Genomic DNA, 17,836 nt, shown 5'->3' with positions numbered 1-17,836 from the left:
ACCACGGAATAATTTAAAATCATATCTATAATTTCTTTAATTTAAAATTGTCATTTGAAATCATTTCCGTTGAAATTCTAATGCCAAATGAAAACATACATGACAGATATTTTAATTTTAAAACATGAATTAAATTTTATAACGTGTCACACAATATTTCAAGATGTTTTTATCTTTATTTAATATAATCTTACCTTTCAAATTTTAAAATTCAAATTTTCATATTATTTTCAAAGCTGCTAGCACTGATCAAATCACATTATCCAAAAATCGATTTCAAAAATAAAATTTGAGTTATCTATCAAATTTATTTAATGATTTTGAAAACATAAAACGAAAATTTTCCCTGTTTATTAATTGAAATAATTGAGGATAGAAACGAGGGAGGTTGGGATCAAAGGGTAGAGTACCATTCATCAACCCAACCATATCCGTAGAAGTAAATAAACAAGTTCACAACCCAACCATGATCACAAATATGCATTCATTTATTTTGATATATCAAATTAAACTGATACCTAAACTCTTAACTAGACAACAGTAGCATTGGAAGACCTGATTCCTTTACCAAATCATATCAATTTAATAACTTGTACTTGCTTTCAAGTACTACTATGAACATTCTTCACAGAGGACGACATAAGATAAAAAGTTGGATAATAATGAACTCAGGAACATGAACCATACAAGGATGACGATGGAAGGATATTCTGTAGAGGCTCAGACAGGATATAGTAAGCATAAATTTGAACAGAGGTAAAATATTTCTTTTGAAAATTAAACCCTTTCAGGTCAGATTTACATTTTTCAATTCCCCCCATGTTTCTTTAATCCATCAGTCGTGCGAGAACGCATCAAATCAATGTTACTCAGAATTGCAGAAGAAAAAACATAAAGAGAGCAGATTCATCGACTGAAGAAAACTCAACAAGATGGAGAAGAAGATACATGTGGAAGTTGTTAAGCAAATGATGCTATATAATGAGCAGAATAAATGAAAGAACAGATTCCAATATGTAAATTACTAGGATGAGCAGCACCCACCTTTTTTGGGCTCTCCTTCTACTTGGTCCTCTCCCTGTATAACTACAGTAGTCTTTCCATTCTCCATCCAGCTCACATCCTGCTTCTTAAGTTCTTGAGATATCATTACTTTTCGGCTCAATATGTTGTAGATCTCTTTCACGACTGTCTGAAATGCGTTTGTCACATTCGAAGAATCGAGGGCTGAGGTTTCTATAAAAAACAGACCCTGAGCTTCTGCCAAAGACTTGCCTTCAGCAGTAGGTACTTCTCTAGCATCCTTGAGATCAGACTTGTTGCCAACCAGTATGGTTACTACGTTCATGTCAGAGTGAGCTGTTCAATAAAAGATTTACCCAATCAGTCCTTTCAGGTTATAAAGAAAAGGCGCAGATATAACCTATTTCTTGAGCCTTTTTAATTTAAAGGAAAACAAAAAAGAAAAAAAAATCAGGGAAAATGTCTTTTAGTTTCTAAATTTTGGGTTTACTTTCTGCTTTCTACTTAAGGGAGGTTTCAAAATGTTACACATTTAATTTTAAGTTTTGAGTTTAATTTCAATTTAGTCCCTAGGTGGCATGGTTTCAAATTGTAACATTTTGATACTTAGGAACTAAATTGATACCAAAATCAAAATCTAAGGATTAAAAATTTGGGGATTAAATAAAAATTAGATCCAAAACCTAGGGACCAAAACGCTATTTTTCCCCCCAAAAAAATTATATAATAAAATAAACTATTGCTCCAAAATACATCTCAAAACACACAAAAAAAAAAAAAAAAAAGAGAAAAAGGAGACAAACCCAACAACCGAAGAACAGGCAAAAAAGAAAAAACCCTTCAACTGAGAAGCACAAGAAACTTAGAGAGAGTCCCTTAAGAAACTAAGGGACCAACCGAACCAAGAAGCTAGTCATAGAGAAACATCAAACAAGAAAACTGGCAAATGCTTGAGCCTTTAACAGTGTTCACTCGACACTGTAATGATATAGTTACAACCAAGAAACTTCTCATAATGTTTTTCTTCTCCTTTTGTTTTACATTTCCAATTCAGATGCAGCTCTCGAGGAAATTCCAACTTATGACCCTTCATTACTTGAGACTCTCTTCCTTGATGAAAATTCTACTGTTTCCAGAATACGATCTCTGGTGAAGGCAAATTGTAGAATAAAAATCTTTGAAACCTTCTAAAGTTCCAACACTCAAGCAGAAAGGAAATCACTGCTACATAGTTCATCATAAAATACTATCTACACCAAATTCACAAAAAGGATACGGTAACGCAAATGATAGAATAATGCGAAGTAAACCAGTTCAATAACTTGAAAAATCAAATAAAAAGGCATGACAATTTAATATTGGAGATTTTATCATCAAGAAACATCAGATAACATCTTTGTAATACTCACTGTGAAGTTCATTCAACCATCTCCCAATGCTGTCAAAGGTCTGACGCCTACTAATGTCATATACCAGGAGAGCTCCAACAGCTCCTCTATAATATGCAGACGTAACGGCCCTAAATCGCTCCTGACCAGCTGTATCCCATATCTGAGCTTTGATTTCCTTTCCATTTATTTCCATCTTTTGGGTCTGGAACTCCACTCCAATGGTTGACTTGGAATTAGGGTAAAATTCATCTCTAGCAAATCTAGCGAGCAAATTTGATTTTCCCACGGCTGAATCACCAATTAAAACAATCTTGAAAAGATAATCTTCAGTTTTTTCCTCCTCGGAATAAAAAGCCATTGCCCAAGCCTCACCGAACTCTATAGAACCATAATAGTTTCAAAATACCTTCTGAATTCTGGGTCCTTCAGAAAGTCAAATTCCACCTAAGGATGCATTTCTTCCCTACTCACAATCAAAGAAATAGAATTCAGGAATATAAGAGACAGAGGAAACTTGAAAGGAAGGAAAGGTATAAAAAATGCCAGAGATATTGTGTGAGTACTTACTTGATGGAGTAAGGAAAGAATCTGAGAGTACCAATATTCTGAAGCTAGTAGCTGATGAAGAGAGAAGGAAACAAAAAGAGATATCGAATATAATCTTGTGTCAATCCGCCTTAGCTTCAACAGATCGAGTAAAAAAATATGGTGCTTTCTCAATATTGAACCCAGCCTGGCCATTCCAAGAACCAAACAAGTGCACGGAGAAATTTATATATATAACAAAAGTATAATTAACCAAAAAATCTAAAAACGTTAAGAGAGGAATAATTCTGATGGGTGCTGCTATTTCTTTCAGAAGATAGCGTGAGAAGAAAGTATGCACAGTAAATTGTTGCAACATTTTAACAGAAGCATATTACAACTCTGTACATCTGAAAACAAACAGTAATACAATAATGAAAGGTATTATACTAAGAAACTAGATGACGATGAGGACGATAATTGTCAAAATAATCATTTTCATAAAAGTACAGACACAGAAACAGTAATTCGTTAATAACCAACATCATGATGCTAAGTAGCCAGGTGTATCAACCATCCAATCTTTAGGTCAGATGAGTAACTGCATCCCAATACTTTTAAATAATTAGATTATGCCGATGCTAAGTATATTGCATACCATCCAATCTACGTATATATTAGCCCCAAGCAAGTTCAAATTCAATACTAAATACATTTGCACGTGGCCAATGGACCAACCCAATTTTATCATCCAATAAACCAATATAAACAGAAAGGATAAGAAAGATCATCCAACATAGATAAGAAAAAATTTCTAATTATTATTTTCTGCTGTCTAAGTTGATAGAAGGCACTAGGGTGACTCTTGATAATGAATATCAACTTGGAAAGTGGTTTTAGAGAGTCGAAACAACAAAGATTTTCACATCAGCAAAGAATGACTTGCTCAAGTGAAACATTGCCATATGCACAAAAGCCAAGAACATAATAAAATAAATGATAAACAACAACTTGTGACAACTGCAGTCTCTTTAAAAACAAACCTCGGATATTAATTAACACAATTTCATGTGGCATCGAGTCAAGGTTTTTAAGGAGATTTCTCATTATGAATCAAAAGGAAATTGAGCAAATAAGACAAAAACCCAACCACAATATCGGATTATTTTTCCTTCAACTTGCTCGTTTTTTGTGGCAACATGTGAGAAAAGAATCCCCTTTCCTTTCAAACAGCTCTTTCAACTAATAGTATCACCCACATCATTTATGTTCTTAGTTATCATTTTTTAAAAGGAGGAGAAGATCTTATGGTCATTTAATAACAGTTTTTTCTTGTTATGGTAATTGGAGTGGAAAATAAATAAAAGAATCTATGTCGCAAATCCTCTTCAAGATCATGTAAAAATATAATCATTGGTGCTCAAGGTGCAATTCTAATCTTTCGGTCAATCAGAAGAGCTTTGTGTTGAAAAGTTTCTGTTGTTTCTTGCATTTAAGAAAAATGTAAACAAAAGTAACCACACCAAGTAAACAGAGTTATTAACTTATCAAACCATAATTATATGCAAACGAACCAACACATGAGCAAAATAAGAAACTCAATCAAGCCAAGTCAAGCCTATTTGAATGAGGGATGACCATGCACAAAACTTATTCAATCAAGCGATAAGAAACTAAGCATCATGATTCTCATTCTGTTTCTAAGGGTGCCACCAATTCGCTAAACTACTGACATTTTTAAAACTTCTGCAAAATGTAAGCTTCACAAGGAGAAACTGAAGTATCTCAGAAAATATTCGTTAATAATGACGAGTACCACAATAACATCTTACATGAAAAATTATTTCACAAGTACATTTTATTACCATAACTCGTATGACGCAAAAAACAAATTCTCCTGGTTACTTTGTTTTACCAAAGTATAGACCAACACATTCCAAGTAAGATTACTGGGTACAAAACCATTTTCTATGCCTCTATAAAAAAATAAACAAGCATCATTCACCATGCCTTCTTTACAGTGCCAACTGATAAAAGTGTTATAGGTAAAAGCATCGGGGCGAACACCTTCAACTTGTAATCTATCAAATAGATTTAAAGCTTCCTTGATACGTCCAACCTTACAAAGTCCATTTAAAACACTGTTATAAGTAACTATGTCAGGCACAAAACCTCGATTGATTGCATCTCTTAGAAATTCAAATGCTCTGTCCACTTTTCCAACTTTGCAGAGCCCATTGATCATAATATTACATGATATAGTATCAGCACCAAGTCCATCCATTATCATTTGCTCATATAATTCCAAACCTTTTTCAACATTACCAACTTTGCAAAATGCTTTAATCAGACCATTGTAAGTAATCTTATCAAGAGTGCATCCTCTAAATAACATATCATTAACAAGTGTGAGTGCTTTTTGGAATGCACCCCTCCTTAAAAGTGCATGAATCAGTGTATTGTAAGTCACATTGTTGGCAACTGCACCATCCAGTAACATATTATGAAACAACCTGAAGGCCTCATCAATCCTATCAACCTTGCACAATCCATAGATTAGAGAATTGTACGTAAACAAGTCAGGCTTGCACCCTTTGGTGCACATTTCACTCAACAGATTTAAAGCAACATGAACCTTCTCATTCCTACATAGAGCACATATCAAGCAATTGTATATAACTGAATTTATGGTCAATCCCCTTGTTGACATCTCATGTAAAACAAGTCCAGCTTCTTCAAGAAGCCCTGCTTTACAGAGCCCATCAACCAGTATAGCATACGTGATCACATTCGGCTCACAACCCCTCCTAGACATCTCATTGACCAAATCACGAGCAAAACTAAGACTCCCCTCTTTGCAGAGACCATGCATCAAGATGTTGTATGTAAAAATATCAGGCTGAAAACCAAAATTTATCATAGTCTCATTAAGAAAATTTTGGGCTTCCTTAAGCTGTCCACTCATAACGTACCCATTGATTAAAGTATTGAGGATTGCATTGTTTGGACAAGGGATTTTTTTAAATATTGTTCTAGCTTCATTGAGTTTCCCAATCCTACATAGTCCATGCAACAGAAAACCATAAGTCATATTGTCTGGGTTAAAACCTCGAAGAAGCATTCGATCAACCAATTTTGTTGCATCGTGAATTTTATTAACCTTGCAGAGACCATGAATAACATCATTGAAGGTTTGAACATCAGGCATGCATCCCATAACAAACATTTCTTCCAAAAGCTTTAAGGCTTCACTAACTTGGTTTTTTTGGGATAGTGCATGTATTAAAGTTTGATAAACTATAGAATTGGGTACACATCCATGCTTTGTCATGTCTCTAAGGAGTGAGCATGCAGAATCAACCTCATTAACCATACAAAGAGCTTTCATCACAATGCCAAAAGTAAAAACAGTGGGAGAGACACCCTTACTCAACATGTCATAGAAAACATTTGTGGCAACTTGTGGGCAATTACCAGTCACGAGTATTTCCAAAACTACATTATAAGATTTGAAAGTCGGTTCACATAAATAAACAGCCCTCATATCTAGGAGCAATCTAATTGCTTGTCCAGGTTGTCCAGCTTTTCCATAATGTTTCATAATTATCATGAAAATGGACTCTTGAAAAACAATCCCTTCTTCTTTCATCTGCATTAACAGTTTATCTATAACCTTGAACTGCCCAACTGTCCCAAGCTTATTTATAAACACATAGTATACATCAAATGTATGGCAATAGCCCTTCTGGCCACCCACCCGATCAAATATTTCCGACAACGTGGGAACATCAAGTGGAAGCTCAAGCAGTTTACAAAGTTGAACAGGAGTAATTCGAATGCGAGACTCCCTAAGCTTTGTGAGATCAAAAGGTTCGAGTAAACTCTCCCATTCAGTTTCAAGTTCTGGTTCAACATTCATCTTGGTTGCATCACTACCATCTCCAATATTCCCAGCTAAAAAGCTTGCTTTGCAAGAGTTCTCAAAAAGAATAATGATCTTAGACTCCAATGAACTAAGACTTTTGGTCCGTTTAACAATGTTTCTGAAGGAACTAAACATTAATAAAAGGTAGTGCAGGTGGTTGACTTCAAATTAGGGTAGTCTAGCAAATCTTGAAAAAAAAGTTTCAATTACCCCACAAGCTAAATCACCAACTAAAACAGTCTTGAAAAGATATCCTCAAGTACTCCTTTGGATAAAAAGCCATCGGCCAAGCCCCAACATAACTCTATAAAACCATACTAGCTTAAAAATTACCTTCTGAAATTTGGATCCTTCAGGAAGTCAAATTCCACCTAAAGATGCAACTCTCCCCTATCTACAATGAAGAAATAGAATTCAAGTATATATGAGACACATAAATAGTAAAAGAAAATAAAGAGGAGTCCTGAGAATGGCACCGAAACCCGTAAATCATAATAAGGTTGGAGCAGAGCAGCAAAATCGATAAAGGTGATAGAAAGTCCACACCCAAAATCGAGCACAAAACCAAAAGATATTTCCATAAATCAATCACCCCATTTGAAACCAACAATAATCTTTCCCTCCCAATATCAACCAAAAACCAGACTCGCAGAAAGAAAAAGTGAGAAAACAATAAATAAACAAAAAATTAAAAGAACCCAGAACTCCAATCTTACTAGTTCTTGAGAAATGAGAGTGGGGGGGAAGGGGTGTTAGATTTGGAGGTAATGAAGGTGGAATCTGGCAGAGTAAAAGCAATGGGAGAAGTTGGTGCTGAAATTTGAAATAAATGTGTAGTGATCAGAAAGGGGAAAGAGCAGGGAAGAGGAAGTGAAGGGTGAAAGAGGAGAAAAAAGTGAAATAAAGGGATTGGAAATACCTGAGAGGAGAGGTAGGGTTGGAAATCAGGAGGAGGAGGAGGAGGAGGAGGAGGAAGAAGAAGAAGAAGAAGTTTCGTCAACGCTCATCAGTTTGGTGGGATAATGGAAAGGGAACAGCAATGAGCAGTAATGAATGTGAATCGTGATTCGTTCGAAACGGAAAATTGAAAGAAGAAGAAGCAGAAACAGTAATAAATCAGAAGGGGACTTCGGCCTACCAATTTGGGATTCAATGGAAGCTGGCAAAAGGGGATGCAAACATTCTGGGCCATCAACACCATAATGGCCCAATAATAAACCATCCTCTAACCCTTTCTTTTCTGGGATATAGGAATGGCAAAATCGTTTTTTCTTTTGATGTTTAGCAAAGGGTACTTATGACATATATATATATATATATATATATATATATATATATATATATGCATAATATTTTATAGAATATCAAAATACTCTGTATGTAATTATTTCTGTCTCCAAGTATAATTAACATGTGTTATACATTTATAATTATTTTCGATGCGTCAGAGCTATAGCAATCTCTACCATAACCACTTTCTACCATCTATCATTTTACTAATTTTAAAATAACTAAATTACTGTTTTTTATTAACTTAATCCCAACCTTCGTTTTATTTCAAAATAACTTTAATTGGTTGGATCCCTTCATAATTAGGAAATTAAAACTAGTTTTCATATTAGATCTTGTTTTGTTTTTTAATTTTGAATTTTTAAAAAATAGTAAATATGTCTTCATCATGTCGATTGAATTGATTTCTTGTCATGAACCCTAAATTTTTAAGAGTATTGTTCAAAGGTAGATAAGATGAACAAAATCGTTATCATAACTTCCATTTGGCCATTTGTGTGAAGTGCATGTACCATTGAACACATCTTTCAACCAACTTGTTTATCTAATTCAATCTAATCTTTTTCCCTCTTCTGAATATTTAATTTCTTGAATTATATCATATCATGATGGTTGCAGCAGTTCTAATGTCATTATTATTGTTGAAGACAAAGATGTGTTGTGGTTGTTGTCCCTATTTCTGATTCCTCTTCTAACCATGTTTCTTATTGTCGATCATGTCCCTATCTTGTTCATCAAATTTCCCATTTTTGGTTTCTCATCAAGAATTTCCAATTGTACATCTAGTGTTGTTGACTTAGTAGATTTGTAGACTTCTACATAAAAGATAGTTCAATTTTTAGCAGCAAAAATTTCTTAAAAAAACATAAGGTTGATGTTAGTTATGATAAAGCTTGGAGAGTCTGTGAGCTTGCACTAAACTCAATGCATGGGTCTCTAGAGTCATCACATGCTTTGTTAACTACATTTTCTTATGCGTCAATTGAAAATAATCTACATAGGTTTTACATTCTAACTACAGTTACAGTGTCGTTCAATCATAATTATACAGTATATCATCCGTTTATTGACCTATGGTCACTTTTTTATTAACTTTTGATAGATACATATATAGCACAAGAAGGAAATGATGATGACATATTCAAATATTATTTTATAGCTCTTGCTGCTTCAACTCATGCATGAGAGTGTTTTTCATTTGGAATATTTATGAATTTTATATGGCAAGTACACTTATGAAATTTATTTTCTTATGTTGATTATATGTATATATACTTGAAATTTTATTTACTTATCTATTTGCAATTATACTTACATTTTCATGATCAAATCATAATGTTTCTATGTGTTTATCTTTGTGTAATTTTAAGTAATAACGGTTGTTTAAATGTAAGTTATTTTATCGATCTTCTTTTTTCATGTCCTTTTTGTTTTAGTGATAACTCTCTAATCTGTTTCTCAACGTTCCTTATTAAATTCAAATAAACTTATTCTAAAATTATAGCATTGTGTGTACACATAATTCTATATATATAATTAGTTCTGTACAATTAATTCATACAATGGTGTAAGAGAATTAAAATTAAAAAATTTGCTGCATTGATTGTATTTAGAAAGACTTTTAAACCGAAACATCTTCATTTTTTACTGAATAACATTAATTAAATTAGAATTTCTATCAATATTGGTTAGACGTCTATAATTGGATGTTTATCTTATTGAAGACATAAAGTACTAGCTAACATAATTTCGGGAATGCCACACGTATGGTATTTTATTCAATACTAAAATACCCACATTTTCGAACTGTAATTATTTCAATATCAGGAGTTTAGTGTAATTAATTTGTGATATGCAACCTCATTCATAACATCTTCCTAATATCTTGGGATTTAACAAGTTTGTTGAAGATTTGAACTTTATTCATTTTTTTAATTTATATCGGCTAAATCTCAACCCTTATTTTTATTTTAAAATAACCTTAATGGGTTGAATCTCAACCTATTTGTAAATTAATTTTTCCCTCATAAATTATCTTTTTCCAACAAAATAGGTTAAGATAGTGTTTTTAGAGAAAATCTTCCCAAACCTTGTTTATATTTTATTAATTAAATAATATAAATAATTTTGAAAAAGATCGGGCAAAAATTTCCCATAATAGACGAAGAAGAGATCCAACTTTTGTACTTTTGTTCTTCTGAGTCAAAGTTTTTGTTCTTCAATCCCAAGTGTTTAAGATTGTAGGTTGTAGACTTTGAAGATCAAAGATGGAAGACGAAAAATGAAGATAGCGTTTGCATGCTTCAAATGGAACCGTATTTTGTTTATATTCTTCTTCTTGAAAATGCATAATGAAGTTGAAGATGGAACTGAAACTTTAAATGGAACGCTAATTTGCAAAAGGGAAGGTGGAGATTGGGATTTGCTCGCTTCAAGGTGAAAAGATTAGGATTTTTCTGCTTGAAGAAGATGAAATAAAAAAAAATGAAAAATGGAGATAAAGGAAGATGAAGAATCGAAAAATGGAAGATGGAGAACTGAAAAATAAAAATGGAAAATGAAGATGACTGCAACGAGCTTCAAAAATGGAGATGAAAGATTCTGGTTTTGATTGGACAAGTATCTAGGTGCAACTAGTTTCAACATTTATTAAAGTCTATAATTATGTTTTATTTTAACTTTAGAAAGCAGCGTGCACTCTATGGTCATTTTTTAAAAAAACTATTTTGATATTTTTGAAAATGACAACTTTAAAATTACTATTTTGTAATTGTTTTTTTTTTGGAATATTTGTGGAAAGCACAAAAAAAACTGGATTAATAAGTTAAATTAAAAAATAAGTGTGCCATATTTAATACTCTCATTTTTGTCCTTGGTACTGTTGTATCATGTGATTTAATATACCGTAATTTGGGATACCAATGGTATTCAATAAACCTAAATGATCAACAAGGGATGATGAATTATCGAAATACGGTATAATTTGGAGGTTGGTGATGAGATTTCTATCTAACAAAATGAAGAGTCAAATTCTCTCCATTTTTCTTTTTTTTAATTTTCAGTTTGATATCACATTTAATTTGTTTTGATTTAACTCGATTTTTAAAATGTCTAGGATGATTCATTCTTTAATTTGTTTATTTACTTTATGATTTTAAATTATCATATATCTTTACATTTTTTTTATCTTATTTTTAATAATTTTAAATTTGGATTAGATAACAATTTTGATTTTTCTTGTTATTTAATATCTAGGATTATTTAACGTTTAATTTGTTTCAATTTTATGATTTTAGTTTATAGTATATCTTTATATTTTTCTTTTATCTTTTTCATTTTTATCAAAATTTTGGATAATGATTTATGTGTAGTTGTTGATTCTGCAACCTCATAGTATTTTAATAGTGAATTAGCAAAAACAAAGCATTTTGACATGAGTAAGTTGTCAAACTTTTCGTGCCATTGCTTGGGAGCATGTTTTAGGCCATAAAGGGATTTATCTAATTTGCAAACTTTGGATTCTTGGTCGTGAACTATGAAACCTTCAGGTTGTTCCATGTAAATCTCTTCTTCTAAATTTCATCATTGATTGCTTCTTGCCATAAATTGGCATCTACTGAGGATAAGGCTTCTGTTAGATCTTTTGGATCTTCTACGTTGCACGTTTCGAAGTCTTCTCTAAAATCATTTACCGTTCTAGCTCTCTTGCTTCTTCTAGGTTTAGGATCTACTTCCTTGTCTTGGGATTGGATCCTAGTTGAAGGTAGACTACTGGAACTTGAGCCCCCACTAGTTTGACTATATAGGCCCCCACTATTTTTAGATTTAAAAGGAAATCTATCCTAAAAAAAATCTACATCATTTGATTCTATGACTACTTTGTTTTCTAAATTATAGAACCTATAGGCTTTACTGTTTTCAGCGTATGCTATGAAGACACATTCATAAGTTCTACTTGCTAATTTCCTTCTTTTTGGATCAAGTATTCTAACATAAGCTAGACAACCCCAAGTTCTAAGATAAGACAAGTTTGGTGTTTTATGTTTAAGGACTTCGTATGGTGAAGTTTTACTGTTTGATTTAGGAATCCTGTTAAGAACATAATTAACAGTCTTAATTATTTCACCCCACCAAGATGGTGATGCTCCTGACTCAAGTAAGATAGCAACTACTAACTCAGTTAGAGTTCTATTCTTTCTTTTTGCTTTTCCATTCATTTCAGGAGAATAGGGCTCAATAGTTTCATGTATTATTCCTTCAGGAGAATAGGGCTCAATAGTTTCATGTATTATTCCTTTTCAGTTATAAAACTCATTGAAAGCAACTGAATCATATTCAGTTCCTCTATCACTACGAAGTCTCTTAATTCTTTTGTTAAACTGGTTCTCAATTTCAGTTACAAAGACTTTGAACATTTCATAGGCATCACTTTTATTTTTAAGCAGATAAATAAAAGTGTAGTCAGAATAGTCATCTATAAAGGTAATTACATACCTTTTACTGTTTCTAGTTAAAGTGCCATCAAATTCACATTAGTCATAATGAATTAATTCTAAAGGCTCTATTACTCTAGTTACAGACTTATGCGCTTAGCTTGACTATAACATGCACATTTCTCAAAATCATGTAAAAATAACTTAGGTATAAGATTTAACCTACTCATGTTACTAATTAATCTTTTATTAACATGACAAAGTTTAGCATACCAAACATTAAAAGAAGTCAACATGTAAGCAGAAGATGCAATCTTATTAATTTCCATATTCAATTTGAACATGTCATTAGTAGCATAACCCTTCCCCACAAATACATTGTTTTTAGTTAAAGTAAACAAGTCTGATCATATGGTTTGTGTGAATCCAGCCTTGTTGAGGAGATATTTGAAGACCAAATTCTTTCGAATTTCTGGAATATGCAGAACATCCTTCAGCACAAGCGTCTTGTCGGATGTGAATTTCAGTTCTACTTCTCCAATACCGGCCACCTTGGTTGTGTGATGATCTCCTAGAAGGATATTTTTATTCTTAACTTCATTATATTTTTTAAAAGAACTAAGGTCGTGGTAGACATGGCAGGATGCACCGATGTCTAGCCACCAACCTTCAGACCCCTTAATCACATTAACTTCAGATATCATAGCTACTAATTCATCTTCTATCAGGTTTGTCTGCGCAGCAGGACGACTCCTGTTTCTACAATTTCTAGCTAAATGACTAGGCTTATTACAATTGTAACAAACAATTTGTATTGTATTTTTGGACCGTGGGTTGTTTTGTTTGTTGGATTCTCATTTCATCTTGTTTCCTTTCGACTTCAAGTTCAATTTCAGAACTGCAGTGGGCTTCTTTCTGGGGATAGCGTTTACCTCTTCTTTTTTATCATGCTTCCTTGCTTCCTCTTCTATCCTTAGCCTCGTAATTAGACTTTCCAGTGAGAACTCCTTGGTTTTGTGTCTTAGGGTGTTCTTGAAATCCTTCCACAGTGGAGGTAATTTATCAATAATAACAACTTGAAATTGATCATCTAGTGGCATACCTTCACTAATAATCTCGTAGACTATTTTATGGATTTCATGTGACTGTGCCTCCATGGATTTGTCATCGGTCATTTGATATCTCACGTATCGGTTGATAGTGTACTTCTTCGACCCCGTTTCCTCAGTATCGTACTTTTTTATAGTGCATCCCACACTTCTTTTGCAGTAGTCATGGTACTATAATAATCATATAGTTCATCAGTAAGACCATATTAAGAATTAGGTTCTTACAGATGAAGTCAGTTTCTGTCCAAGTGGTGAGGTTCTTTAGTTGTTCTTTTGTAGGATCTTTTTCTGAGACCTTTGATTTTTCAGCGTGAGGAAAAGTAACATCTTTTGTTTCCACCTTTTGAAATGTGTTCCTTCAAATCGAAATGGACGATTGAGATCGGAAGACATCAAATCAGATTGGAATTGTCTAGCCATCACAGTAGAGAAACGTCTTAAAATTGTTGTTGCACTTCGGTCTTCAATACAAAAAATCGTCCAAGTCCGACAAATAATGATGAAAGAAACGAGGTAGCAACTGAACGAATTGTTAAAAGAAACAAAGACTACAAAACAGAAACTGGATTAGGGAAGGCTGAGTTGGGGAACATGCTCTCTTTAAGACGTTTTGCAACTCTACTATGAATCGTACAAACAAAATTATGCCTCGTCCTCCCAAGGATAAAACAGCCCCTTTTTTCGTCAATTAGTTTTGCACAGAAACTAATTGGAACCAGACACTAAAAAAAGAACAGCTCGGAAAACTTTTAAGAGAATGAGAATTTGAGAGAAGATTGTTTGTTGTGTGTTGTGAGAATGAAAATGAGGGAACTATATATAATGTAGAGAGGATCGGCCAACGGTCAAAATCATTAAGGAAACGTTAAGAATTTAATTATGAAACGTTAAGAATTTAATTATAAAACGATAAAAAATTAGTAAAATATTAACGGTCAAATAACGATCAACAATTAATTCAAAAAACGTTTCATAATTTCTTACAAATTTTTGATCGAATAGATGGTTATAAGAGAGGCAGATGGTTTGGGTTAAGAGAAGAGTGAGAATATTTGTGTGGCACAAATGGAGAGGAACCACGAAAAATTTTGGGCTAGAGAATCCAAAACGATACAATAATATATATTCTAATTGTTTTACTTGATATTTAAATAATGTGAATTAAAAATTCATTAAACTTGCATTTTTTAAATGTCAAGTTCTAGTTAGAGTAAAATTCTTTGGAAATTTTCGTGAGTCTCCTCCTTTTCAACACATTCTCTGATGTTTTTCTCCGAAAATGTTCATTATTTGACGTTATTCTTTTTAGGAAAAGTCAAGAACTTAAAAGTTGCAACGGCTAAGTAATGCAAATTTGTAGTGGTGATTTATGGAAATCATAAACAAAAATATTAATATACATACAACAGAAGATGAAGTTTATGATTGAAATATTTCTAATCTTTGAAATGAATCATTCAAAATTTGTGATAGGACACATTAATTATCTTTTTTGTATGGAAATTAAGTTTCCTCTGATTTTACATAGGAAATTTTCTTGTGAATTATGGAAAGATCGTAACCTTCAAAGTTATTATGGGATACTTGGGAAAATTGGCAATTTCAATTAATAGTAATTCAAGTTTCTGAGCATCAACTTAAAAAAAAAAAAAAAAAGTTGGGATATGTTCGCATTGGCTATAAAATTTTTGTATGGTAGTCCAAAGTTGTAAATACCGTATATTCTTTTAGTGAATAATAAAAAGCCTGGATATATATGACAAAGACTCAATATAATCAGAAAACTACTTTGTAGTGGAATTATCATGATTGACTTTGTAAAGTCAAAGATAATATTGCAGATCCACTTGTAAAAGGCATAACTAGAGAGTTGGTTGAAAGAAAGTTCATCAAGGAGAATGAGATAAAAGCCATGAATTTTAGAAGTTAACTAGAGAAGCAACCGAACCTAACTAAAGATCCCAAGATCTAGATTCAATGGGCAAGTGACATCTGAACAACTTAGTGAGTACTATGTTGAAATTTGGATTTCTTACCCATTCTAAGAATAATGAGACAGTGCAAGTGTGGTTTTACGGTAAACACTATGATTTTAATGGTTTCTATAAGTGGTTTAATAATTATTTATGAAAAGAGTGTATATATGCTTGTTATAGAAATCATCTAGGTAAGTGTGAAGGGGTTGTTTCTATGAGAATTTCAAGGTGAATTCTTTAAAATATTCACGAGACAAGACGATGTTCAAGACTAAAATGAACACAATAATGAAAACAAAGTGTCATAATGAGAAATTTTATGATTTCAATTATCTTAGTTTACCTAGAATGGTCAACAGTTCAAGGCATCAGGCATCAAGTCCAATGCTTAGTTAAGTAAACTTGATTGATGTTCACTAGAGAAAGTTCAATTTTTTTTCTTTTTATTTGAAATTGTCAACTTACCATTTATGAGAGAATTGTGGGAATAAAGGTATATGACCATTCACGTAGAGTTGCATTGTTTCATAAATGAACATGTCTTTTAGGAAATAAACAACCAGAAGGAGAGACACGACGGTTCAAATGGTCACAAATAGTCTATTATAAGTACATATCTTACTCAAATTGTGTCAAAGCATTTTTTCACCATTATTTTTTCCTCATAAAATAACACTTTTTTTTTTGTAAGACTTGTTTAAATTCAGTTTATTTCCACAAAATATAATTCTTGACGAACTTTGTGCACGAGGTGTTGTTTCTCTAAGAAAGTTAATATGTTATATCACGAGAGACAATTACTCATAAAACTCAATTGCAAAATATCTTAAAAAACAATGTGAATTCGTTAGTTTTAGATTCTTTTTTATATATCAAATTTCTTATTTTCTAATTTATTTTTACGATATTATTCATATAACAAGACCTACATTATGTCTAGATTAACGAAGAGTGCATTTAGATTGTCTATGAAAAAATGAAAAATGTTTTTTAAGAATACATTTCTTAAAAAATGTTTTTTATAAAATGAGTTTAAAATCACACTTACATGTTTGGTTCGATCATTTTATAAATGTTTATATGCAAAATTGTGTTTGGACTAACAATGTTTATACTTAGGTCAAATTACCATAAAAAACTATTAAACATTATGAACTAATTTTATAAGGAAATACACATTTTCAATCTTTTTTAAAAAATTATATTTTGGAATTAATCGCACATTATCTTGAAATTAATTATTAATTTTTTAATTACTCGAAATTATTGAAGTTTACACTGAACATTAATTTCACTTCTTTATTAACTTTTTTGGACAATTCAATTTTAGAAGCACAAATACTTTGGAATGTAAATATATAACAATAAAAAATATAATTGCTTCCCAACAACAAAATATAAATGAGATCAATAATTTTTTCGAGACAATATAATATCAACTAGACAAAAAAGTATGCAGTTTGATCATGTTCTTCATTCGTTTTTATTTCACGAATTGAACAATCATGTTTTTCATTGATGTCCTCATAATTTCTTTCACCGATGTTAACGCTAAGTAGATTTAGTTTAGGAAAGAACATTTGCAAACCCCTATATCTAAGTTTATATTAACACATTGAAAAAATATTCAAAGTATTTTAAAATCAAAGAAATAAAAAAAAAAACGACGGAGTAAAAAATGGAGGAAGAAAAATAGATATTTGAGAGGTATTTTTGATTAAACACCAAATCAATATTAGTCGTAAATTTTGGTTGGATGTGTTTTTCTAAAATTGATTATTTCATACTCTCATTTTTTAAAAATTATTTTAAAAGAAATGGCAAACCGATTTATCTTAAAATAAATTGTTTTAAAAATTGAAGGTTAAAAAATGAATGGAAAACTTTTCTAAATATAACAAACTAATGTAATTTAAGTATCGTGTAACAAAATCCATAAATTTAGCCTATTTTTTAAATATTCTAGATTCGCTATTCCATTCTCCTCTGAAATCGTCTTCTTCCTAGAGTAACCAAAATTAAAAAATCGCGTATAAAAAATATTGAGAAAAATCGTTTAGATTTAGCTACCCAAATCCAAATCTAAACGATCTTGTACCAAATCTAAACGATCCTAAATTTTGAAAAAAAATGGTTTAGATTCGGGATAGTCAAAACTAAACGA

At 31.9% G+C, this 17,836-nt stretch overlaps 2 protein-coding genes across 5 annotated transcripts; both read right to left on the bottom strand.

The window, feature by feature from the left end:
- Positions 1–745: 745 nt before the first annotated feature.
- LOC103501722 (ras-related protein RABA5a) lies at positions 746–7,936 on the bottom strand. 4 transcript variants are annotated; one of them, XM_051079998.1, is made up of 5 exons: positions 7,784–7,870; positions 7,198–7,258; positions 2,982–3,147; positions 2,433–2,877; positions 746–1,359 (listed from the first exon to the last, which is right to left on the bottom strand). In XM_051079998.1, exons 4-5 carry the CDS (start codon positions 2,770–2,772, stop codon positions 1,025–1,027), a joined length of 675 nt encoding a protein of 224 aa, XP_050935955.1. In that variant the 5' UTR covers positions 2,773–2,877; positions 2,982–3,147; positions 7,198–7,258; positions 7,784–7,870; the 3' UTR covers positions 746–1,024. The 4 variants fall into 4 exon arrangements, with proteins under 4 accessions (XP_050935955.1, XP_008463615.2, XP_050935956.1 ...); XM_008465393.3 differs by lacking the exon at positions 7,198–7,258 and adding an exon at positions 7,581–7,677 and having other exon boundaries at positions 7,784–7,825; XM_051079999.1 differs by lacking the exon at positions 7,784–7,870 and adding an exon at positions 7,581–7,665.
- LOC103501721 (pentatricopeptide repeat-containing protein At5g64320, mitochondrial) lies at positions 4,718–7,203 on the bottom strand. The gene has a single exon (XM_008465392.2). It carries the CDS (start codon positions 6,997–6,999, stop codon positions 4,801–4,803), a length of 2,199 nt encoding a protein of 732 aa, XP_008463614.2. The 5' UTR covers positions 7,000–7,203; the 3' UTR covers positions 4,718–4,800.
- Positions 7,937–17,836: the final 9,900 nt, after the last annotated feature.

The sequence above is a fragment of the Cucumis melo genome, chromosome 12, assembly GCF_025177605.1.
Source record: "Cucumis melo cultivar AY chromosome 12, USDA_Cmelo_AY_1.0, whole genome shotgun sequence".
NCBI lineage: Eukaryota > Viridiplantae > Streptophyta > Magnoliopsida > Cucurbitales > Cucurbitaceae > Cucumis > Cucumis melo.
Note: the sequence above shows the minus strand (reverse complement) of the source record. Positions and strands in the feature narration are given on the sequence as shown.